The sequence below is a fragment of the Myxocyprinus asiaticus genome, chromosome 49 (genome assembly GCF_019703515.2).
Source record: "Myxocyprinus asiaticus isolate MX2 ecotype Aquarium Trade chromosome 49, UBuf_Myxa_2, whole genome shotgun sequence".
In the NCBI taxonomy this organism is placed as follows: domain Eukaryota; kingdom Metazoa; phylum Chordata; class Actinopteri; order Cypriniformes; family Catostomidae; genus Myxocyprinus; species Myxocyprinus asiaticus.
The window spans coordinates 17563587-17589006 of NC_059392.1; the positions used below are offsets into that span (position 1 = coordinate 17563587).

A 25420-nucleotide genomic window follows, 5' to 3' on the forward strand; every position below is an offset into this window, starting at 1 on the left:
CAAAGAACAAACAATGAATTTCACAAGATAAAACATATGCATCATATAATGTGTAGCTGTAGTGCTTTCAATATAGCAAAGGGTGATTATAATTTACAAATCACTAATTTTTGTTTTTATTACCATTTTTCATACTGTCCTAACTTTTTCAGAATTGGGGTTGTACTGAGCTTCAGCTGGCGCACAGCCACCGTGATAAGTTTATCTTGATAAATTTGCCATTGATTATGGCAAACTGTCCAGGCCCTGAAGCAGCCCATCATGATGCTCCCTCCACCATACTTTGATGTTTTCTTTTTGGTATGCGGTGCCCTTTTTACACCATACGTAATGCTGTATGTTCTTCCCAAACAATTTAACCTTTGTTTCATTAGTTCACAAAAAATTTTCCCAGTAGCTTTGTGCAGTGTCAAGGTGGTCTTTGGCAAACTTCAGGCACGCAGCAATGTTTTTGTTGGAAAGCAGCGGCTTCCTTTCGTGGTGTCCTGCCATGGACACCATGCTTGTTTAATGTTTTCCGTATAATAGACTCATGAACAGAGATGTTAACCAGTTCCAAAGAAGTCTTTTGCTTTTACTCTAGGGTTCTTTTTGACCTCATTGAGCATTCTGCGGTGTGCCCTTTGTGTCATCTTGATCAAGAATTGATTTCCAGGGAGAGTAGCCACAATACTAAATCATCTCCATTTATAGACAATTTGTCTAACTGTGGACATATGAATATCTAAGCTCTTTGAGATAACTTTGTAACCCTTTTCCGTTTTATGCAAAGCAACAATTCTTGATCGTAGGTCTTCTGAAATCGTTTTTTTTTTTTTTTTTGCAAGGCATGGTCCTCGTCAGCATATGCTTCTTGTGATCAGTAAACTCAAAATTTGTGCTTTTTATAAGTCAAAGTAGCTCTTACCCACGCCTCCAATCTAATTTCATTAATTGGATGCCAGGTTTGCCAACTTCTGACTCTAATTAGCTTTTGTTGACGTCATTACCCTAGGCATTCACTTACTTTTTCCACAGCACTGTGAATGTTTCTTGGGATGTGTTCCATAAAGACATGAAAGATTCAAATTTTTAGTGTGTGTTGTTAGATTAAGCACATTATGTGTGTCTATACTTGTGACTTTTATGAACATTAAATCACATTTTATGACCAATTTAATGCAGAAAACCAGCTAATTCAAAAGGGTTCACATACTTTTTCTTGCAACTGTATAACGCTAGATACAGTACTGACAAAACATTGTCAAAAGAATTTTGATTTAAAACATTTAAAAAATGTATTCTGATTCACTCTGACTTTCAGATAAACCATAACCATAATGCATGTGACTTGACCCTACACTTCACATTATGCCATTTAATGTATTTGACTTGCTTTACCCATTATACTGGTTCAGGAGCTTTATTTATAACGTCTATAAAACATCATGATGTGAAGATGTAACTCAGAGGAGAGCTGGCAGGTCTGTAAGGTCATCCGTCAAGAGTGACTGCACGGTTGTGGCGTTTTCAAGACACATCACCAACGTTTATGTAATATGAACCTGCACATGTGTTCAACATTGGAAACACTGCATGGTAGATTACTTTAACCAATCTGATCATGTAGGTACGAAACAAGCGGGTTTGTTTTTTGGTGAAAAGCTCAACTGAAGAGGTTTAGAGACAAGGCAGACACGTTGTAGGCTAAATAAAGTACTTTCAATAAAAGTACAAGTATGGTCAAACAAAGAAAAATGCTTTATAAAAATAACTGCGAAAACAATTTATAATATATCTTAAGATATTTTCAGTCAAATATTGTCAAATTGCTTGAATCATACAGACTGAAAGAAATACAGAATGTTGAATAAAAAACTGAAACAAAATTACACAAAAGCAATATCAAAATATTTAAAGTACCACAAAATAAACTACCCAGCCCAAGATGATGTATGTACAGAATATACAGAATATACACAATTTACATCCCAATACATTGTGGTATGATTATGTTTCACTGTATACTGTTTTTACTTATAAGTAATTGGGATGGGGTTCACATGTAAAATGCAACGAGTTTTGTAAGATCTCTTTCAAAAATGTGCAATAACAGCGCCACATCATCAGACAGCAATTAAGCATATAAAAACATGCTGAGAGCACAATGAACATACAGTACAGTAAATGTAGTTTTTGGAATTGTGATACTATGTGAACTTAATTTAATATTCCTCTTAAATTGCTATTTACAAAAACTAAAAATGGCCATCATTCATAAAACACAATCAGAAAATTTGTAAATAGTTAGATAAACCATTCTTGAATTGAATCCCATAATTTATGTAAGAACAGTTTTAAAAATGATTTACATGATCAGAGCAAATTTCTGTGTGAATCATTTGTAAGAAATTGGGATTACAGAATTTGTGTAAATTGTGTAAATGTAAACCATTTATTACGAAAAATGTTGCATGCAATTCACACGGGTTTACAAATGATTTACACAAGCAGAATGCATTTCTGTGCAAATCATTCATAAAAATATTCTTGTTGTACGTAAAATTTTGCATTTAATTTAATGTGACAGTTTTTGTAAGCAGGAACGATTTACACAAATCTGTTCAGTGCGTTTCATGAATGAGGCTTATTACATCCAATGGCTCAAACAAATACTCCCATTACTCGCTGTTCATCTGAGAATCAATAGATAAGTCAATATCGAAAAAGCTAGGAATGAAAATCTATATAAAATATTTTATCGTAATTTACAATAAAAAGTCAATAACGCAGCACATTACATTTCATCTGGTCTGAGTGCAATATAATTTGTCACCCAAATTACCATGTGGGCAGATATTGAATACAGGAAAAAAATCTATATAAGACATCTTATATTTATAATTACAATCTGACAGATAATGCTAATCAGAGAATTAATACTCAATTTAATAAGGAAAACAAATATTACATTTCAAAAACATATCACCAACTAATGAGTACATTTTATACTTTATATTATAGGCAATATTCTGTAGCGAATCCAATAAAAACACATATTTCTTAAAAAATGCATTACCCAACTGCATTTATGAGGAGGTTGGCGTGGTGTGCTATACTATTGAAGGTTTATTCATGTGTTCAGAAGCGGTTGAATTTGTCTGGGTCATTTGATGCCAACTGGGTAAAATCTTGGAAAATGTCCTGGTATGTTTCATCTCCTGTAAAGAGAAAACAGTATAACTGATTATCAGGGCAAGTAACAGAGTTTACATGCATGCAAGCATGCTAAACACACCATCGCATACTTAAAATCCAAACAGCATCACACAAACAACAGAGAGAGTGGATGAGCCTCATACCTGCAGTACTTCAGATGAGAAACTCAAGAGTTTAGCAGAATGCAGGAGAGAAATGAGGAAATGAAGAGATGAAAAGCACATTACATAAACTATGGTATATGAAGTAGATTTATTTACACTTGGATCTGATCTCTCTGACCATTTACTAAATTGAAACACCATAAAATACATTCTTATGAAATACTGTCAAGAACTGTTTGGTAAAGTGTGAAGGTCTAAATGGATTTACTGGGTTCAATACAAGTTTAACTCTTTTGACAGCAATTGTGGAATAATGTTGATTGCCACAAAAAATTACTTCGATTCATCATTCAGTTTATTGTATATAAAAATGCTCTGCATTTAACGGCAGCGGTGACAAGAGACCATTAACTTCAGATATGTTTTGCGTCTGTTTCTTTTGTGCTGGAAAGGAATGCAAAAAAATGTACTACTCCCTGAAAGAAATTACTAAAAAAAGTGTCCTGAGATATTGGTCTTTGTGTCAGCTCTAGAATGTAAACAGCAAACAAAACTGTGTCCGTGGGCCACGGACAATGACACTTTCTGTCTGTCAATCATTTTGCACGTTCTCATAGTATTGTAGTTGCAGCGAATTACTCACCTTTAAGCCATCCCAGATGTGTATGGACATACAGAGCTGAAATGTGCTTATGAAAATCTTCATTCCGGTTCTGCTGAAGAAGGAAAGTCATACTATGCAAGTGAATGGGTGCCATCTGGCTGCTGGCTGTTTGACAGTTCAAAAGGCATATTTAGGCAGCATAAAAGTAATCCACACGACTCCAGTCTTTTGAAGCAAACCGATAGTTTGGTGTAAGAAACAAATCGATAATGAAAACGTTTTTAACTTTAAATCGTTGCTTCCAGCCAGCACTGTACTGCTGTTTGAAATGGCGTGACGTTCGTTCCTCTGTTATAAACAAAGAGCACGCTTCCGACTTCTCGCGTGAACATGCAATTGTGCTTATGCCACTGATGCGACGACTGCTGGCAGGAAGCAATTTTTTTTTTAAAAAGTTAATAAAGTTTTAATTATCGATTTCTTTTTTTTTTACACAAACCTATCCATTTGAAGATATGAATTGATCGACTGGAGTCGTGTTTTATGCTGCCTAAATATGCCTTTTGAACCGTCAAACAGCCAGCAGCCTGATGGCACCCGTTTTCTTGCATTGTACGGACAAACAGAGCTGAAATGTGCTTATAAAAATCTTCACTTCGGTTCTGCTGAAGAAGGAAAGACATACACATCTGGGATTGCTTCAAGGTGTCAATCATGAGAGAATTTTCATTTTTGGGTGAACTAACCCTTTAATAAAGTTAATTTGGTAACTTTGGAGTGCGGGGTTTTGAAAAAAGGGGCCGTGGCTAATGCAACGGCTCAGTTTAGGGAAATTCGAGAATGGCTAAAATTGCTTACAGCACCTTTAACAGTACATCACAAAGGCTGTTGATAGAACTTAACTTGTACTGAACCCTGAATGTTTCTTTAAATTATGTCTTTTTTACAGAAATTGCCAAATAGTTGCATTACAGTAATAGAATAACTGTGACAAAGTGAGACAGAAAGACAGCTGCTCAGAAATATACATTCAACTGTGTTTCATGCTTTTTATATACAGATCTCATATGTACAATTTGCATCAAGAAACTGAATAATCCTGTAATCGAAAGGGACTTCGTCACATTTAAGAAAGATGCCACGAGGATGATATGCTGAAAGACTGCAGTTTAGGAGATTATATTTCAGATCACAGATAAATTGCAGGTCAACATTTTTGCCACAACGATTTGATACTTCACCAGATCCATCCAGCAGTGGGTGTAAAGGCCTGCTTTACAGCACCCATCTGTTGCTAAACATACTTAACTACAATCACTAGTGTAACAGCTAATGCCTCACAACTACTTGATTAATCCAAACATATTTTATAGTTTTTTTCTCCTGTTTTTACACCTTAAAACATTTCTGATAAATTAATAATTTTAGTGCAATTTAATTCCACATTAAGAAATAAATAAATAAATATATCCAACATACAATATTTTTTTATATATTTATGCAGTTCATGCTAAATATGTCTCTTATGTTAATCACTTTTGGTAATGGACAATTATCCTGTGGATAAAATTGTTATATTTAAATAATTTAAAAAAAAAATAAGTTAATTGAGCTAAAAGTGTTTTCTGTTTTGTTATTATGTTATGCATTTATAATACTGTAATTGTTATCATTTATGGGCAAATGCAATGATTTTCATAAATACCAGTACATTTTAAATTTAATAAAAACTTGTCCCCGAAGAACATCAATGAAGTGATAAATATCAGGAATGTGTCAAAATGATCACAAATATACCGATACACACATTGAGCATAGAGTAATTCCATACGCTACCATATAAGACTGCCAGTAATTGCATTCAGACAAATGTATACAAGGTGTATATGTGTTCAATACTAGTTTACAATCTTTCACAAGACTATTTATTGCAGTTTTGACCTACTAATGTTTATAAATAAGATGCTTTACATTAAAATACTAGACTATATGAACCCATCCGGGGGTAAATTAAAGCTTGAGCTGTGTAAATTCACAGATATTGTGCATATGCTGCAGGCTTTGGTGATTTGGTCAAATAATGTACAGTATGTGTATCAGGAGTCTTTGAGCTGTAAGCTAATGAACTCTTCCATACACTTCCTGTACTGCATCTCAGTAGGGCTGTTAGAGTTATATTGACCTGACTGACTGTACGGACCCTCTGATTCCCGCATTTCCTCGTTCATCTTTGCCAGTCGAAGCCTGTCGGGGAGACAGAAATTGAAAACACAAACACTCAAGATTTTATGTTCAGAAACACTTCGTCTTGGAACCATTTAAATTCATATCATCCTCTAAATATTGACTAGGACTGATAAAGGAATAGTTCATCCAAAAATTTAAATGCTGTCATATTTACTTAAACTTGTGTCGTTACAAACCCATAGGAGAAAACCTTAAGACTGTACTAGTCCTTTATACAGGTTTAGAATGACTTTAGGGTGAGTAAATAAAGTCAAAATTGTAATTTTTACATGAACTATTTCTTAAAATAGCTCAATATAAAGCAACTCACAGCGTGACAATATCAGCATTTGCTGCCTCGACTGCGGTTGACAGTGGTGTTTTATTCTCAATGTCTGCTGCATTCTGATTGGCTCCCCGTTTCAGGAATAAACACACTTGTCTGCAGTGGGAAAGCAGATTCCATAAAAGGCCATTAGTAACAAGGCCAAATTCATCATATTACAGGATGTGTCACAACTGTACGAGAAACTATTGTAAGATTTATGTAACAAAAATGGCATTATTATTATTATCATACTGTATTCTTGAGTAGCACTAACCCCGTATGGCCCAGTATGGTGGCGTGATGTAATGGTCCTCTACCTAGATTGTCTTGCTGGTTCACTCTGGCTGAATTTTGCAGCAGAAATTCACAGGTGACCAGAGATCCCTGAAAGAGACACATACGTGATATAAAGACACATATAACAAGATGCTTTAAATTGCCATAATGGTCAATGATGTGACACACATTTTTTTGTCCAGATCTATTAAGTTATTTAAAAATACATTAAAAACACAATTCACACAAAATAATTAATTGAATACAACTCAACTATAATGCACATATTTTCAATTTAAGTCATTTTGATTTTTATTATTGGGGATTAAAAGTCAAAAATTGTGTAACTAAGTGGTGTAACTGTAACTGGTGTGACTGTAAAAAATAAAATATAAATAAAAGTCTTGTAAGACTGGCACAGAATTGTCTGCATCGCTTCTGGGAAAGTTAAGAACTTTTGAGATAACATCGTCATAAAACTCAAACACAAAAGGGACAGCTGCACCGAAGTGGCACCCCCTGAGAAGACATCTCCTCCTGAGACAACATACCCCACTGATTAGGGACCATAAAATGCAAATCATACTCACATCTGCTCTCTCTCTCTCACCTCAGGTCACTTTAAGGACACCAAAAACTAAGTTATGACTTATCATGTACTGTAATGTAAAAATGTTTGGTATCATTCAAGAGGTAACAGTGCAACTGGTAAAACGGTCTCATTCCCTTTCAGCAAAGTCAAATCATAAGTAAGATTTAAGAACTTAGTAAAATACTGTATTCTATCAGAGAATGCCCCTCCCAGGGACCAGATGCTGTATGCAGATTAGGTGCATTCTTTGTAAACATCAATCAAACACTCAATCACAAGTTTCAAAGGTCTACCTTCAAACCCCTAAATTGTAAACCAAATACTGAATAACATCAAACACACACATCTGAAATAACAATAGATTTGGTACTTAAAGAAAGATGGCAGAGGAGCTCGGAGAATCTGTATGCCAGATCTCCCATGCTTTGCTGTTTGCATGTAGTTTTTTCTCTACCAGGTATTTCTTATTATTGATAAATGTTTGAATCGGTCTCTGTAGCCAGATGATCCACACAGTAAACATTTTGTGTAGTTTTTTCTCTAACAGGTAATTGCAATTTGAATTTCTTATGTTTGGTAAATGTTTGAATGGAATGGAACTTTAATTATATTATTATGCTTGGTTCACTGATAGCTTTGAGTTTGATTTATTATTGTCTAATTGGAATTAATGAATGTATTATTTTACCTGGTAAATAAATTGTTACATTTGAGTTTATTCTGATTTACTCTGAAGCTATTGTCTTTAGTAGATTACGTTAAATCCATGTTTCCGAAAAAACTACGACCAGGTTAGTAGCGGACTAAAGCTCAGTTCTGAGTGGAGCATGGGGCACACCGACTGAGACTTTAGAGCTCCGACTAACAAACTGGCATTATTTCTAGTGTACTTAGAGTGTACAGGCTTGATATGGAATTTCCGTTTAGGACAACATGAAGTTGTCGACGAAGCCTAAATAGGGTGAAGTCTAAACCTCTGGTTATTGTAATATTTTCTAGCTAAGTGTACATAGGAAACTATGGTATGATTATATAAAGTTATTTTAACTTAGGTATTGTTGGTCTATCTTTGTAAATTTAGTGGTTATGACCTCTGGGTAGAAATAATGTTACTCTAATTAAGTGTTTACTATCTAAGGGGACTAAACAAAATACTTTAAGATAAAAGGGCAAGCGTGAGCAGCCATCAAATTAGTATTTAGTCAATTACTGTTTTAATGACCAATACTGGTGTATTTGTGACTGTGAGATCCGCGTACACAGATTTTTTTTTTCTTCTGATTAACACTTTTATTGATTCAGACACATGTAACAGAAAAGCAAACATATACATACTGAATCAACTTTTAACTCCACTAATTCCCTTTCACCCTCCCAATCCCCAACCCCACCCCCAAAAAATATCCCTGTTGTCCAACTTGAGAATGCACATAAAATAAATAAATAAATTATATATATATATATATATATATATATATATATATATATATATATATATATATATATATAAAATAATCACACAAATTCTCTCTCCACTTCCCCTCCTCGAGAGCCCTCCAAATATGGCAAATAGCTGCCCCATTTTCCATTAAACAATTCTAAGTTTCCCTGCCTTGTGACATTTCTTCAAATGCCACCCTGCCCATCTCTATGCACCACTCCCGAAATGAGGGTGGTCCAGCTGAGAAGTTGAAGCTCTGTCCCCCAGACTCTGAATTAGCAGGCAGTAATACACTGATGCCTCATGGCCTTTTCCAAAAGCAGTAATCACCACTTCCAGAGTATCTGCCGCTTTAGGGGGGTGTATGCTACTCCCACAAATAGTACAAAGCAGGTGGCGCAGCTGTAAATACCTAAGGAATTGAGACCTGGGGATCCCAAAATGTTTAACCATATTTTCAAAGGATCTCAACACTCCACTCTCATACAAGTCACCGAGCGTACTATCCTCCCTCACAATCCACTCTGTGAGAAAAGGGACTTATTAAAACATAATTTGGATTCAGCCATATGCTTGAAGCAATATTTAAATAAATGTCAGAATTAAACACTCTAGACTCTTTTGTCCATACTGAGTGCAAATGCAAGATAACGGGGTGTAACATAACTTCTCCGGTTAGTTTAATAGAAAGGCTTTGCCATGGCGAAATTTGGGCAAGAATTTCCTGTTAAATACAAAACCAGGGAGGGGCTCTCTCAGGTGGAAGTGTTCAGTGAGCCAAATGTCTGAGACCCAAATGCATAATAATAAAACAGAATCTTGGGTAGGCTTACCCCACCTTTGTCAATCGGCCTATGCAATTTACTGAAATGTAATCTGGGACGTTTTCAATTCCAAATGAAGGACTTCGCTATGCTATCAAATTGCTTGAAATAAGAGAGGGGGATATCTACAGGGAGAGATTGTAGCAGGTTGTTGAATTTTGGAATACAATTCATTTTAATAACATTAACCTTCCCAGTCATAGATAAATGTAATGAAGCCCACCTGCCCACATCGCTCGAAAATAATAATAATTTTATTATTTAATAATTTAATAATTTTTATTAAAGGGTCAAAATTAACTCTTAACTAAATCACACAAATTTGATGGGAATAAAATGCCCAAATACTTAATGCCCTGTTTGGGCCACTGGAAGGCACCCAGCTGAAAAGCCGTTACTGGGCAGTACGCTGTCAGAGCCAAAGCTTCGGATTTAGACCAATTGACTCTGTATCCTAAGAGCTTAGAAAAGGAATTAATAATTTTGTGGAGGCAAGGCATAGATCTAGTAGGGTCAGAGACGAATAATAAAATATAATTTGCATAAAGCAAAAGCTTATGCGCCATACCTCCCGCCACCACCCCTGGATCATCCTCCTTTCTTACCACAGCTGCTAATGGTTCCAGGGCAAGACAGAGCAATAATAGGTGTAGAAGGCAACCCTGCTGGGTGCCCCTATCCAGAGTAAAATAATCTGAAATTAAACCATTTGTTTGTACCGCCACTATCGGGTGTCTATAAAGTAACTTAATCCATCCAATAAAAGTATTCCCGAACCCATATATTTCCAAAATCTTAAAAAGATAATCCCATTCTACCATATCAAATGCCTTTTCGGTGTCAAGTGAGAAGGCAGTGACCGGAGTCTGATCATTCACCACTGACCACATGTTTTCTTTTTCTCCCAATTTGGAATGCCCAATTCCCAATGTGCTTTTAAATCCTTGTGGTCATGTAGTGATTCGCCTAAGTAAGGGTGGCAGAGGATGAATCCCAGTTGCCTCCGCGTCAGAGATCGTCAACCCGCGCATCTTATCACGTGGCTTGTTGAGTGCTTTGCCACGGAGACATAGCGCGTGTGGAGGCTTCACGCCATCCTCTGCGGCAGCCATGCTCAACAATCCACGTGCCCCACCGAGAACGAACCCCATTATAGCGATCACGAGGAGGTTACCCCATGTGACTCTACCCTCCCCAGCAACCGGGCCAATTTGGTTGCTTAGGAGACCTGGCTGGATCACTCAGCACACCCTGGGATTCGAACTAGCGAACTCCAGGGGTGGTAGCCAATATCTTTACCACTGAGCTACCCAGGCCCCCCCCCCCGATATTGATGAAACGCATAATGTTATCAGAAGAGATATGGTCCCGAATAAACCCTGATCTGTATGTATAAGAGATGTCATAACTTTACTTAGTCGGTTAACCAAAATGTTTGACAATATTTTAACGTCTAGCTGGATCAGTGAAATTGGACGGTAACTCTTACATTCGTTTGGATCTTTGTCCTTTTTTAGAATCGGACTGTTCCGGGCTTGTGTCATGGATGGCGGAAGCTTTACATTCATTAATGATTCCGTATAAACTTCTAGCAAAAGTGGAGCCAGTTCTGTAGCATAAGATTTAAAAAATTCAGTGGCAAAGCCATCTGGCCACGGAGCCTTGCCTGTAGGCAAGGCCTTAATTACCTCGCCAAGCTCCTCCAAGGTTATCCTCAGAATCAAGATAATTTTTTTTTTGTCAGTTTAGGAAGTTCTAATGGTTCCACTAAGTTTCTAATATCTTCATCAGTAGACGAAGAGGTGGAACTATAGAGATCAAGATAGAATTTTTTAAAAGCCTTATTAATATCAATGGCTGAGGTAAATATTTCACCACCAGCAGATTTCACTGAGGAATGGTAGAAAAAGACTCTCTCTGTTTTATATATATAGCCAAAAGCTTCCCTGCTTTGTCCCCAGACTCAAAGTATGACTGTCTTGCCCTGAATAGCCAAAACTCCACCTTCCGTGACAAAATAGTATTATATCTCGGGTCAATTCTCTGAGGCCATTAGACGACATTCGGTGCTTCAGCTCTGCCTCGGCACTTTTAATATTCCCTTCCAATTCCATGAGTTCTTGTGCTTTGGATTTTTTGGTAAATGAGGCATACTGTATGATCCGGCCCCTAAGAACCACCTTGAGTGCCTCCCACACCCGATCATCAAGGTTAGGTGCATAAATATTTGCCACAATAAAACTTTGTCCCTGAATTTCAGCTAAAACAATAATGATTCTTCCTAATTTATTTTTACTCTGAGACATTTGAATTGTAGATGTTTACCTATCAGTGTAATGACTTCCCTGCTCTTACTCGAGCCAGCACTATAAAAAAAAAATGCCCACCCCATATCTTTCCAGATTTTTGAGCTTCCTGCGGGGAAAGGTGCATTTCTTGAAGAAACACTATATCATATTTCTTACGCTTAAGAGAAATAACCTTCCTTCTTTTTATGGGGTGCCCCAACCCGTTCACATTCCACGTGGAGAGAGATAATCCATTCATATTATCATTTGACATTTTGACATGAAAGAATAAAATAGACTGTGTCAAAAACAGGATTATAAAGTCCACATTCCAACATTAGTGGAACAGTCAAACCATGAACATTCCCCAGAACCAAACAAACAGAAAAAAAAACAAACAAAAAAACGTGCGCATTAACCCCATGAACGACAGTGCCAACTGGTGTCCATCCCTCTAAACTCAAACTGTCCATGCACGCCTATGAGAACCTCCACGACAACCTTGCTGTCGGTGATTCTATACAAATTTTGTGAGACAGAATTACACAGCAAAAGATAATCTATAAAACAAACTCCAGCCAATAGGCAGAATAAACACAAAGAGCATGTAGCTTCATCCATATAACCATATGTCCTAAAGGTGTATTATTCTACAAAATAAACTCCAGCCGCTAGGCGGAACCAGTTTAAAAAGAGTGCGCAGATTCTTCAGACAGTCAAACGAATGTTCAGTGAGCCGGTCCATTCGGTTGCAACATGAGTGCAAGCAAATTTCTTACTCCAATGGCTTTGCCAGAAATACTCCACAAAATAAACTCCAGCCGATAGGTGGAATAACCAAAAAGAGCGTGTAGATTTATTCACAAAACCGTCCAAAAGGTGTGTTGCTCTACAAAATAAACTCCAGCCACTAGGCGGAACCAGCACAAAAAGAGCATGCAGAATCTTCAAACAGTCAAGCGGATGTTCAGTGAGCTGACCCACCTGGCCTCAATGTGAACACCACAACATGACCCACTCACTCCACTGACTTTATGAAGGACATCGCTTGCTGTGGGCATATGAATGTTTTACAGCCATCCTTAGCATCTATTCTCAATTTGGCCGGGAACGTCAGTGCAAAAGCAACCTTCCATGATGTAGAAGTTTCTTGCATTACTTGAATCGATCACGTTTCTCTCGTCGAATTCGCAAAGTCTTTGTAACAAGAAAATGCTGTGGTTCTTCGAAGAAAGCCTTCCTTTACTCCTCGCCTCACGCAACACAAGATCTTTATCGGATGATCTCAGAAATTTGGCCACAATTGATCGGGGCTTGTCTCCCTCAGCGGATTGCCGAGCCGGAGCCCCGTGAGCTCACTCGATTTCCAGCTCATGGCCTGTTATGTCGAACAGACTCTGAAAGAGCCCGTCCAGAAATTCCACCATATTCTGTCCCTCTGCTCCCTCCGGGACTCCCACGATACGGACATTATTCCGCTGGCTACAGTTTTCCATGTCCTCCAATTTCTCCCAGACATACTCCAAATCCACCTTGGTCGCTAGCAGATTAGCAGGTAATTCCCTCTCTGATGACTCCAGATAATCGATCTGTTTCTCGACATCCCCCACTCTTGTGACCACATCAGTAAATTTCGCCTCCATGGCAGTGATCGATCGACATATTACAAAATGATCCTACCAAGTCAACAACAACCTTCATCAGCATTGCCGACATGTTCAGCATTTCTCACCAAATTTCCCGGAACTCTCCAAGCAAATCGGCTCCCGGGCCCGTGGCCTGCTGCTCAGAGGCGTCAGCCTGAGCACTTTAGTGTCTTTTAATGTCGCCAGAGCCCAAAGATTTTGAATTCTTTGACATATTGTCGTCCTAGAACAGTTATGGTACAGAGTGTATCGAATCTCACCGGTTTATGTCATTAAAAGGTATCAAAACCAGCAAAGTGCGCAGAGCTCGCCATTTACACGTCCGATCCTCGCATGGCCACTACTTGACAATTTTAGTCTTAATTATTTTCTAGAAATGGGTATAAATGTTTAACAAAAATATATAAAAACATGAGAAATACACAAACATTACATTTCTATTAACTTGGCACATGTTTTAAACTACATTTTTAAAATATTTCTCATTTTTATTATACTGGACAACCTTGTCAATACCCCAAAGATTTCTACATGAAACAGATTCTGCAACCTGTTATACAGAATTTTCATCAATATTTCATTAACTTTTCCAAATAAAATTCTTTGTAATCTTTCATCAAAATATATTAATTTGCTCCACTTCTGAAACTACTTTCCTTTTCTGCCTATTTTTTTAACCTCTTTCTTCTAATCTTTGTTATTTCTGTAAGAACTTCATTTATTTGAACAAAAAAACAAACTATTTACATAATTTTATGGAAAGAAATACTAAATAAATAAAAAATAATAAAAACAAAACACAGATGAGTCGCACTTGTGTATAATTGCGTTCAAGTCCTCCTGAGAGGTTCGTACTAATGATGTAAATCATAAATACTATTCGATGCATTCAAGTGATTTAGTTGGAAAGAACAGGCCAGTTTTGCAATTTCATATTTATTTCTCTCTTTTTCACTTACTACCGAAAGCAGGCAAATTTTTTTAGCATGAATGCAACAAAATGAAGATGCATTAGGTGTGTAATTAATGCTTTATCCATTTATTTTATAATTTTGTCACTGCATTAACCAGATAAATGTGTTTTATTTACTGGCAAGTTTTATCTTTATTCTTCAGTGTACAAAAAATGCATTCAAACTAAATGCACAGTCAAAATCCTCAAGTAAAACTTAACTATTACAAATAGCAATTTTCTTCTTAAATCGACGCACCCACAACCTGGAAAGTCAGGGCTTGAAGAAAATCCAGAAAATCCTCTTTGCTCTGCACTAATTATCCGGTTCACTGACTGAAAGTTTTTACTACGAGTGTGATAAAACATCATTCTGTGGTTCATATTTGTATGATTATTTCATATATATATTAGAGCTGTCAGAATTAATGCGTTAACGCATGTGATTAATAAAAAAAATGTAACGCGTTAATTTTTCTTAATCGCAATTAATGCATTTACCGTTAATACAAGAGAAACACTGGTGTGAAGGGCAGAACCTTTGTAACGTGTCTGCCCGGAGTCAAAACACTGACACACACACCAAAAGCACACACAGGGAACTTCTCATTTCTAAAATTGTACATCCTCGTTTCCTTTTCTCGCTTCCTAGCTCCACCCTCTTAGGAAATGAGGAAAGAAAATGATAATGGAGGAATCAAAGCAAGACGGATTTGTAAGATGAAATGTCCTGCTTACTCACGTGTCACTTCATAGTGCGTTTTTGCGCAGCTGCAGTACCTTGGCGCGCTTGCCGTTATATTATTGAAACTTAAATTTATTAATATATTTATTAATATATTCATAATAAATTCAAGATGCACTGTTGAAGTATGTGTCAATGACGGTTTATTTAAACTGCAAAGGTGATACATGAATTCAAACTATTGTGTCAGATGTGGAGAGGGAGGAGAATTAATACGCAAGTCAGGTGCTTCGGCCAAAAAGTCTTCCGCATAGGATGCACCGGTGTTTCCACACGCAAGCGTCCTCTGTAAGCTCCCCCCGTCCTCGATTCTCGTGGTGCATTTAGAGAATTGATACGTTCTTCGTGATGGCGGACTTAGATCGGTTTCCAGGTCATGGGCTCGAGGATGGAGGAGCAAGGAAAAGAGGATGCACAATTTAGGAAATGAGAATCACCCACACACACAACAGTGCCAGAGCCCTTCTACCAAAATGAGCCTACAAGCTTAGCATAAAATAGCATAACGTGGTGGTCCCATAGGCATTCTGTGGGCAGTGATAGTTGACCGTTACGCTCTCTCCCATGATAGAGCCATGGAGGTTGTTTTCTCAGGAAATATTAAAGACATCTTAAGATTCTTAGATTCTGATTTAGAACAAACTTTCCTTTTTTAAGGGCGTTATATAGCTAAATCCCAGAGATATGTGGCTCTCTATTTGGCTCCATGCATAAACTGATTAATTTGACCCCGTTTTAATGTTCGAAAAGCACATGTATAAAGCAAGTTTTTCTTGTTCAACTACAGTAAATAATGTGGCAATTTAACAGGTTTCTTTGGAACAAAATCATGTGAGCACTCACCCCATGTACAGCCATGATGAGGGGCGTTCTGTTGTCATCATCCATATTGGCCCAGTTGACCTCGGCTCCATGTGCGAGAGCTTCAGCCATGTCAGGCAGACTGCGAGAGAACGATGCCCAGTACAGCTGCAGGCCTGCGGTGAACTGCTTCGGCTCACAGAACACCAGCACATCTTTCCCACAACATTCAGCCTGAGGATCCGTGACGTGCGACTCTGTGCCTTCTGAATTGCAGATAATGTGAGCTGTCAATCACTGAGATACATCACATGATGAAATTACATGATCTCATCCATTTTCTGGAGTTATGCCCCCACCTCTTTTGTATTCTTCAGCCTTTCTCTTATTAATAGTGTAACAACAAAAAATTCCAAATTGAAAAAAATAAATGTTTTCTAATTGCTTGATTACCAAAAGTGCATAGGGTCATTAGTGACCATGCAATATATATTTGTGCTTCATATTTTTATGATTATTTCATATCTATATATGTTTACAATCACAGGAGATGATATAATACACTGTATGTATATATATATATTTTTTTTTTCTTTGTTTATTACAAGACTAATAAGTACTATATTCATATAAAGAACTACTATACCATGTCGATTTTCAGCGATAGTGATTTATCAGTATTCACATTTGACATCACTATTTCTGACTATTGACTTTCATTCAATAAATATTGAATTTTTATTTAATAACAGTATCTCAGAAACAGTTTTGTTTCCAGTAAAACATATATTACTTTTAAGGATCAAATAAGAAGCAAAATTGCATAGCTTCCTTTAGATTTACACTTACAATCAAAAATGATTTGCCAGCGAGGTGAGAATGATAAACTTAGCCTATATTTAAGGTATATTCCCTGAAAACACATCTTAATATCTTATAGAACAATGTTTCTCAAGTAAATTAATCTTGTTTAAAGGATGTTATTTTTAGTCTAAAACAACACAAATATTAAGAAATTATTTTTTAACAGCAGCGTCTATCTTCAAGGCACATGTGACATTTACTACTACTATTATTATTATTGTTATTATTATTGTTATTATTATTATTATTTCCTATTTTCCAAGTTGTTCCTACCATTAAACACGATAGAATCACGTCTGGATGGCAACATGCATTCGTAAATTACATGCAAAATAGGTTATGCATAGTAAAAACAGGCGTTGTAAGCTCTTTATATGGTTATTTCGAGGAGGAGACAGTGTGGGGAATGAAAAACATGCATGTACACACAATCTTCTGAATAACTAGGATTTATAAAGTGAACTTTGCACAGGTTCTGGCGTATGTACAGTTCTATAAATCTGAAAACTTTGTGCGTACGCACACTTTAAGGATGAAATCTATGCCAAATTTCATACATGAGACCCCTGATCTCTATTTCAGTGGAATGGTGTTGTGTAGATCAGACTGACCCGTGTCACTGAGCGTGTTGGAGGCAGCAGCTGTATTCAGCATTTCTTTGCTTCCATCAGTGAGGTTGTTTGTTTCACCATCAGCACTTTTCACTGTCAAAGAGTTTATTTTACACATTGACTCGAAAAAACACACAGCGACTTAAACCACTCTGTAATATGACAATCAGCACCATCACCACACTCAATGCGTTACAAAAAAATAAATACAAATAAATAATACATCCAAAGGAGATGACAATTGAATATGAGCAATGCAAAGCTCCTCGCAAGAAAAGTACAAAAAAGATAAAAATAAATAAATGACATGAACTCTGTTCCAAAACCTGAAATGCTTCCTACCTGGCAGCTGCCTACTTTCCTACTTCGTGCTATTGAAGTCAATTGTGAGTCAAGTCTCTTGTGTATGTTGACAGTAGAAAGCAATGCAGCCCACCATGTTTCGGAACAGAGTTATGGTGGACAGATGTGGCACTATGCTCTTGCATAGAAATGTCAGTGAGGTGTTAATGAAAAAAGCACATACAAGACAGTGTCAGGGAGACATGCACAGCAGTACTTACAACTACGCAGTTTGGCGGAGGTGTTAAAGTAGGAGAAGAGAGAGTCAAGCTCATCTACACAGAAGAGAGACTCGTTTTGGGCTTCAGCAACATAAAATTTAGGAGTGAGAGTTCAGAGGTCAGAGTTTGGATAATACACAGAGAGGGCAAGACACAAAGAGAAGAACATTTCCATAGAGCCTATTAACACACACAATTAACATCCATCTCAGGTGATCTGATCACAAGCCCTTCTAACTGACAGATATTTAAAAAATATATAGGCTAAATTACTACAACCATTTGTACAGCCACACAAATAACAAATTAAGCATAATAACAGGAACATTGATCACAGCAAGTGATCTCATGACTCAATCTCACAAGTCTGAAAGTAATTGTCTTTAAATTTATTTTTGAAGGTGGTGGATATGTTATAAAAGTGGTATTTGATGGTTGTAATGCAAAAACAGTCCACAGTTCTTGAGTGAACGAATCACAATGCATCTGCAAAAATCAAGATCAAGGCTGGATAAAGGTCAAGACTAAATCGTGATCAAGATCAATACTGACTCGAAATCAATTCTGAATCAAGATCAAGACTGGATCATTTTAAAAACTGGATCAAAATCAAAACTGGATCAAGAACAATATAAATACTGCATCAACATCAAGACTGGACTAAGATCAAGACTGAATCATTTTAAAGACTGGATCAACATCAACATGGGATCTAGATCAAGACTGGATCAAGATCAAGATCAAGACTGAATAAAAATCAAGACTGAATCAAAATTAAGACTGGATCGAGATCAAGTCTAGATTAATATTAGGACTGGATCAAAATCAGATAAAGTTCAATATAAAGACTGAATCTACAACAAGACTGGATCAAGATCAAGACTGAATCATAACCAAGATCAAGAATGAATCGGAGTCATGTGAAGCTATGCGTGGGTCGGACGTGTGAACGGCACTTTGCTAGTTTTGTAATTTTTTTGTGTCATAAACCGGTGAGATTCGATAAACCCTGTTTCATATCTGTTCTATGAAGACAATATGTCAAAGAACTCAAAATCCTCGAGCTCTGGAGACATTAAAAGACACTTAAGAGTTCAAGCTGATATCCCAGACAAGTCCGCAGACCAGGGACTCAGTTTGGACGGTGCGGCGGGAGAAATCCAGCATGTCTGTAATGCTGAAGATGGTCCTGGCGGACTTGGAGGATCTTGCGGTAATACGTCGATCGATTATGGCCATGGAGTTGGTTACAAGAATGTCGGATGTCGAGAAACTGATCGATTATCTGGATTCATCGGAGAGGGAATTAGCAGCTAACCCGCTAGCGACCAAGGCAGACTTGGAACGTGTTTTGGTAAGGCTGGAAGAACTTGAGAATCGTAACGGGCAAAACAATGTCCAAATTGTTGGAATTCCTGAGCATGAGCTAGGCCGAGATATGGTGAAATTCCTAGATGAGCTCTTCCCGAGTCTGCTCAACATAACAGGCCATAAGCTGGAAATCAAGTGAGCTCACAGAGTCCTGGCTCGGAGGTCCGCTGAGGGAGACAGGCCCCGATCAATTCTGGCCAAATTTCTGAGATCATCCGTTAAAGATCTCGTGTTACGCGAGGCGAGGAATATCCCGGCCAAATTGAGAATAGATGCTAAGGATGTCCCCAGCAAGCGATGTTCTTCATAAAGTTTTGTTTCTTTTTGTGCTGGTTTCGCCTAGCGGCTGGAGTTTGTTTTGTGAAGTAACACTCCTTCGGGACAGTTTGTAGGTGAATCTGCACATTCTTTGTGCTTATGCCTCCTATTGGCTGGAGTTTGTTTTGTGGAGTATTTCTTGCAAGTCATTGGAGTGATTAGGTCATTTGTTGCACTCATGTAGCAGCCAAATAGGCCGGCTCACTGAACATTCGTTTGACTCTCCGAGGAAAATGAGTGCCTTTTTTTTTTTTTTGCTGGTTCTGCCAAGTTGCTGGAGTTTGTTTTGTGGAGTAAAATACCTTCAAGACAATTATGTGGATGAATCTACACGTTCTTTGTGTTTATTCCACCTATTGGCTGGAGTTTGTTTTAGAGATTATCATTTGTTGTGTAATTCTGTCTCACAAAATTTGTATAGAAACACCGGACTTGAGCAGTCCAACGACATTGTTGCGGGGGCTCTCATAGGCATACATGGGCTGTTTGAGTTTAGAAGGATGGACGCCAGTTGGCACTGTCATGCGTGGGGTTAATGCGCATTTTTTTCTTTTTTCTGTTTGTTTGGTTCGGGCGGAAGTTTGGGGTTTGATTGTTGCACAAATGTTGGAATGTGGTCTTTATAATTTTGTTTTTGACAAACAACCTATTTTTTCTCATATGTCAAAATGTCATATGTAAATATGAGCAGATTGTCTCTCTCCACATGGAATGTGAATGTGTTGGGGAACCCCATAAAAAGAATGAAGGTTATTTCTCTTCTTAAGCATAAGAAATATGATATAGTGTTTCTTCAAAAATGCATCTTTCCCTGCAGGAAGCTGAAAAATTTGGGAAGATATGGGATGGACATGTTTTCTTTAGTGATGGCTCAAGAAAGAGCAGGGAAGTCATTACACTGATAAACATCTACAATTCAAAGGTCTCAAACAAACTAAAGATTAATTAGGAAGAGTCATTATTGTTTTAGCAGAAATTCAGGGGCAAAGTCTTATTTTGGCTAATATTTACGCAGAAAACTTAAAACAGAGAGAGTTCTTCTACCATTCCCTCAGTGAAATCTGCTGCTGGTGAAATATTTACCTCAGCCATTGATATTAATAATGCTTTTAAAAAATTATAATCTTGATCTCTATAGTTCCACGTCTATGTCTTCTGATGAGTATATTAGAAACTTATTGGAACCATTAGAACTTCCTAAACTGACGGCTGAGCAAACAAATTCTCTTGATTCTGAGATAAACTTGGAGAAGTTTGGCAAAGTAATTAAGGCCTTGCCTAAAGACAAGGCTCCAGGGCCAGATGGCTTTGCTGCTGAGTTTTTTTAGATCTTATGCTACAGATCTGGCTCCACTCTTGCTAGAAGTTTATACGGAACAATTAAAGAACGTAAAGCTTCTGCCAACCATGATGCAACCCTGGACCAGTCTGATTCTAAAAAAGAACAAAGATCCAAGCGAGTGTAAGAGTTACTGTCCAATGTCCCTGATCCAGCTAGACATTAAAATATTGTCAAAAATTCTGGCTAAATTATGACATGGTGGGGTTTATTCGGGGCCGTAGCTCTTCTGATAACATTAGGCATTTCATCAATATCATGTGGTCAGTGGCAAATGATCAGACTTCAGTCGCTGCCATCTCACTTGACGCCAAAAAGGCATTTGATATGGTAGAATGGGATTATCTTTTTAAGATTTTGGAAATGTACGGGTTCGGGAATACTTTTATTGGTTGGATTAAGTTACATTATATACTCCCGGTAGTGGCGGTACAAACAAATGGATTAATTTCAGATTATTTTACTCTAGATAGGGGCACCTGGCAGGGTTGCCCTCTTTCCACATTATTGTTCTGTCTTGCCCTGGAACCATTAGCAACCATGATAAGAAAGGAGGATGATTTTCCAGGGGTGGTAGTAGGAGTTGTGGCGCATAAGTTTTTGCTTTATGCATATGATATTTTATCATTTGTCTCCGACACTACTAGATCTATGCCTTGCCTCCACAGAATTATTAATTCCTTTTCTAAATTCTCAGGATACAGAGTGAATTGGTCTTAATCCGAAGCTTTGGCTCTGACAGCGTACTGCCCGGTAACGGCTTTTCAGCCGGGCGCCTTCCAGTGGCCCAAACAGGGCATTAAGTATTTGGGTATTTTATTCCCAGCAAATTTCTGTGTTTTATTTAGAGTTAATTTTGACCCTTTAATAAAAAGTTTTTCGAGCGATGTGGGCAGGTGGGCTTCATTACATTTATCTATGATTGGTAAGGTTAATGTTATTAAAATGAATTGTATACCAAATTTCAATTACCTTCTACAATCTCTCCCTATAGATGTCCCTCTCTCTTATTTCAAGCAATTTGATAGCATAGCGAAGTCCTTCATTTGGAATGATAAACGTTTTTTTACGTTGTATAATTCTGACATTTAAATAAATGTAGCCTCAAGCATATGGCTGAACCTAAAAAAATTATGTATGAAAGTCCCCTTTCTGCTGGTCAGAGTGGATTGTTAGGGAGGTTAATATGCTCAGTTACCTACAGTGCATTCGGAAAGTATTCACAGCGCTTCACTTTTTCCACATTTTGTTATGTTACAGCCTTATTCCAAAATGGATTAAATTCATTATTTTCCTCAGAATTCTACAAACAATACCCCATAATTACAACGTGAAATAAGTTTGTTTGAAATCTTTGCAAATGTAAAAAAAAAAAAAAAAAAAAAACGAAAAAAAAAATCACATGTACATAAGTATTCACAGCCTTTGCTCAATACTTTGTTGAAGCACCTTTGGCACCAATTACAGCCTCAAGTCTTTTTGAGTATGATGCTACAAGCTTGGCACACCTATTTTTGGGCAGTTTCTCCCATTCTTCTTTGCAGGACCTCTCAAGCTCCATCAGGTTGGATGGGGAGCGTCGGTGCACAGCCATTTTCAGATCTCTCCAGAGATGTTCAATCGGGTTCAAGTCTGGGCTCTGGCCGGGCCACTCAAGGACATTCACAAATTTGTCCCGGAGCCACTCCTTTGTTATCTTGGCTGTGTGCTTAGGGTCGTTGTCCTGTTGGAAGATGAACCTTCGCCCCAGTCTGAGGTCCAGAGCACTCTGGAGCAGGTTTTCATCAAGGATGTCTCTGTACATTGCTGTATTCATCTTTCCCTCGATCCTGACTAGTCTCCCAGTTCTTGCCGCTGAAAAACATCCCCACAGCATGATGCTACCACCACCACACTTCACTGTAGAGATGGTATTGGCCAGGTGATGAACGGTGCCTGGTTTCCTCCAGACATGATGCTTGCCATTCAGGCCAAAGAGTTCAAACTTTGTTTCTCATGGTCTGAGAGTCCTTCAGGTGCCTTATGGCAAACACCAGGTGGGCTGTCATGTGCCTTTTACTGAGGAGTGGCTTCCGTCTGGCCACTCTACCATAAAGGCCTGATTGGTTGAGTGCTGCAGAGATGGTTGTTCTTCTGGAAGGTTCTCCTCTCTCCACAGAGAAATGCTGGAGTTCTGTCAGAGTAACCATCGGGTTCTTGGTCACCTCCCTGACTAAGGCCCTTCTCCCCCGATCGCTCAGTTTGGCCAGGTGGCCAGCTCTAGGAAGAGTCCTGGTGGTTCCAAACTTCTTCCATTTACAGATGATGGAGGCCACTGTGCTCATTGGGACCTTCAATGCAGCAGAAATGTTTCTGTACCCTTCCCCAGATCTGTGCCTCGATACAATCCTGTCTCGGAGGTCTACCTGCAATTCCTTGGACTTCATGGCTTGGTTTGTGCTCTGACATGCACTGTTAACTGTGGGACCTTATATAGACAGGTGTGTGCCTTTCCAAATCATGTCCAATCAACTGAATTTACCACAGGTGGACTCCAATCAAGTTGTAGAAACATCTCAAGGATGATCAGTGGAAACAGGATGCACCTGAGCTCAATTTTGAGTGTCATGGCAAAGGCTGTGAATACTTATGTACATGTGATTTTTTTTCGTTTTTTATTTTTAATAAATTTGCAAAGATTTCAAACAAACTTCTTTCACTGTCATTATGGGGTATTGTTTGTAGAATTTTGAGGAAAATAATGAATTTAATCCATTTTGGAATAAGGCTGTAACATAACAAAATGTGGAAAAAGTGAAGCGCTGTGAATACTTTCCGGATGCACTGTATATGAGAATGGAGTGTTGCGATCCTTTGAAAATATGGTTCAACATTTTGGGATTCGCAGGTCTCAGTTCTTTAGGTATTTACAGCTGCGCCACCTGCTTTGTACTATTTTTGGGAGTAGGATACACCCCCCTAAAGCGGCAGATACTCTGGGAGTGGTGATTACTGCTTTTGGAAAAGGTCATGAGGCATCAGTGTATTACACCCTGCTAATTCAGAGTCTGGGGGATGGAGCTCTGACTTCTCTCAAGACATTATGTGAGAAAGATTTAAACTTGGTATTGGAGGAGGAAGTGTGGGCTAGGATTCTAAAAAATGTCAAGTCTACATCTAGAGATGCAAGGGTGCGCTTTATGCAATTTAAGCCTTTACATCGATTCTATTGGACCCCCTCTAGATTGTATAGTCTTGGTCTTAAAGACACACCCACCTGCTGCTGATGCCAATCAGAAGATGGGGACACAACCCATGTTTTTTGATGGTGTGTTAAGATCCAATAATTTTGAGGGTTCAGAGTTTTATGTGTGATGTATTGGGCACTCAAATTTCCTTTTGCCCCAGACTCTGTATTTTAGGCGATGGGGCGGTCATTAATATAGGGGATAAATGGGTTTAAAATTTAAAGAAGAGTTTAATTTTATATAATTTGATTCTGCATTTTCTATTATGTTTATTTAATTTGTTGAATGGATTCAATAAAACATTTTAATATTAAAAAAATAATGAATCAAGACTACATCAAGATTGGTTAAAAATTAAGATTAAGACTGGATCAAGATCAAGACTAGATCAAGTTCAGGACTGGTTAAAATCAAGATTAAGACTCTATCCAAATCAACATCAGATCATTATCAAGATCAAGACTGGATCAAGATCATGACTGAATTAAGATCAAGACTGAATCAAGACTAGGTCAAGATAAAGATCAAGACTGGTTAAACATCAAGATTGGATTAAGATCAAAATAAAGACTGAATCTAGATCAAGACTGGATCTCCAGTATTGGATCACCCAATATGGATGTTAATAGCAGGTGTAAACAGGGCCAAAGAAAGACAAAAACAAATTTTAAATTGACTCTTGAGCCAGCAAATAGTAAAGTTGCAGGAAAGAGAAGAAAGATCTCATCTGTAGTGAGATGAGATGTGATGATCTGCTCACCTGAGGAACCAGAGGCAGGTGGGGGTTTTGATGTTGCTGGTTGTCTTGTAGGCTGAGCTTCTGAGCAGCTACTAAGATCTTTATCTGGATTACTCAATGATAAAACCTTCTCTTTGATCTTATCTTCTGACCGTCTCTGGACAAACCTTCGCTCAACATACTTGGCTTTGATGTATGCCTCCATCTCATGCCTGTTAGTCAAAAGACAAAAAGCTAAACTACGAATGGTAGCAAAAAGTTGCTTTAAATGCAGGTTTGTCATCACGTCTAAAGCACTGAATTGCTTTCAATAGGATGACTAAATGAAATGTACAAAGCTAAAAAAACATGGACTAAAGCAAT

At 37.8% G+C, this 25420-nt stretch overlaps 1 protein-coding gene across 6 annotated transcripts in view; it reads right to left on the reverse strand.

Annotated features, from left to right (window-relative positions):
- Positions 1-1722: 1722 nt before the first annotated feature.
- LOC127438242 (arf-GAP with coiled-coil, ANK repeat and PH domain-containing protein 2-like) overlaps positions 1723-25420 on the reverse strand; it is a 107014-nt gene continuing 83316 nt past the window's right edge. For 2 of the 6 annotated variants that reach the window (XR_007896690.1, XR_007896687.1), the window contains 8 exons: positions 25079-25269; positions 18064-18144; positions 17501-17593; positions 16068-16291; positions 6735-6844; positions 6464-6574; positions 3342-6150; positions 1723-3200 (listed from right to left, as the gene is read on the reverse strand). Coding sequence is in view for 2 of the 6 variants with exons in the window: in XM_051693670.1 (XP_051549630.1) it covers positions 3121-3200; positions 6089-6150; positions 6464-6574; positions 6735-6844; positions 16068-16291; positions 17501-17593; positions 18064-18144; positions 25079-25269 (952 nt within the window). In the remaining 4 variants the exon portion in view is untranslated. The remainder of the gene's footprint in view (positions 3201-3341; positions 6151-6463; positions 6575-6734; positions 6845-16067; positions 16292-17500; positions 17594-18063; positions 18145-25078; positions 25270-25420) is intronic. The other 4 variants (XM_051693670.1, XM_051693669.1, XR_007896688.1 and 1 more) reach the window with 3 other exon arrangements.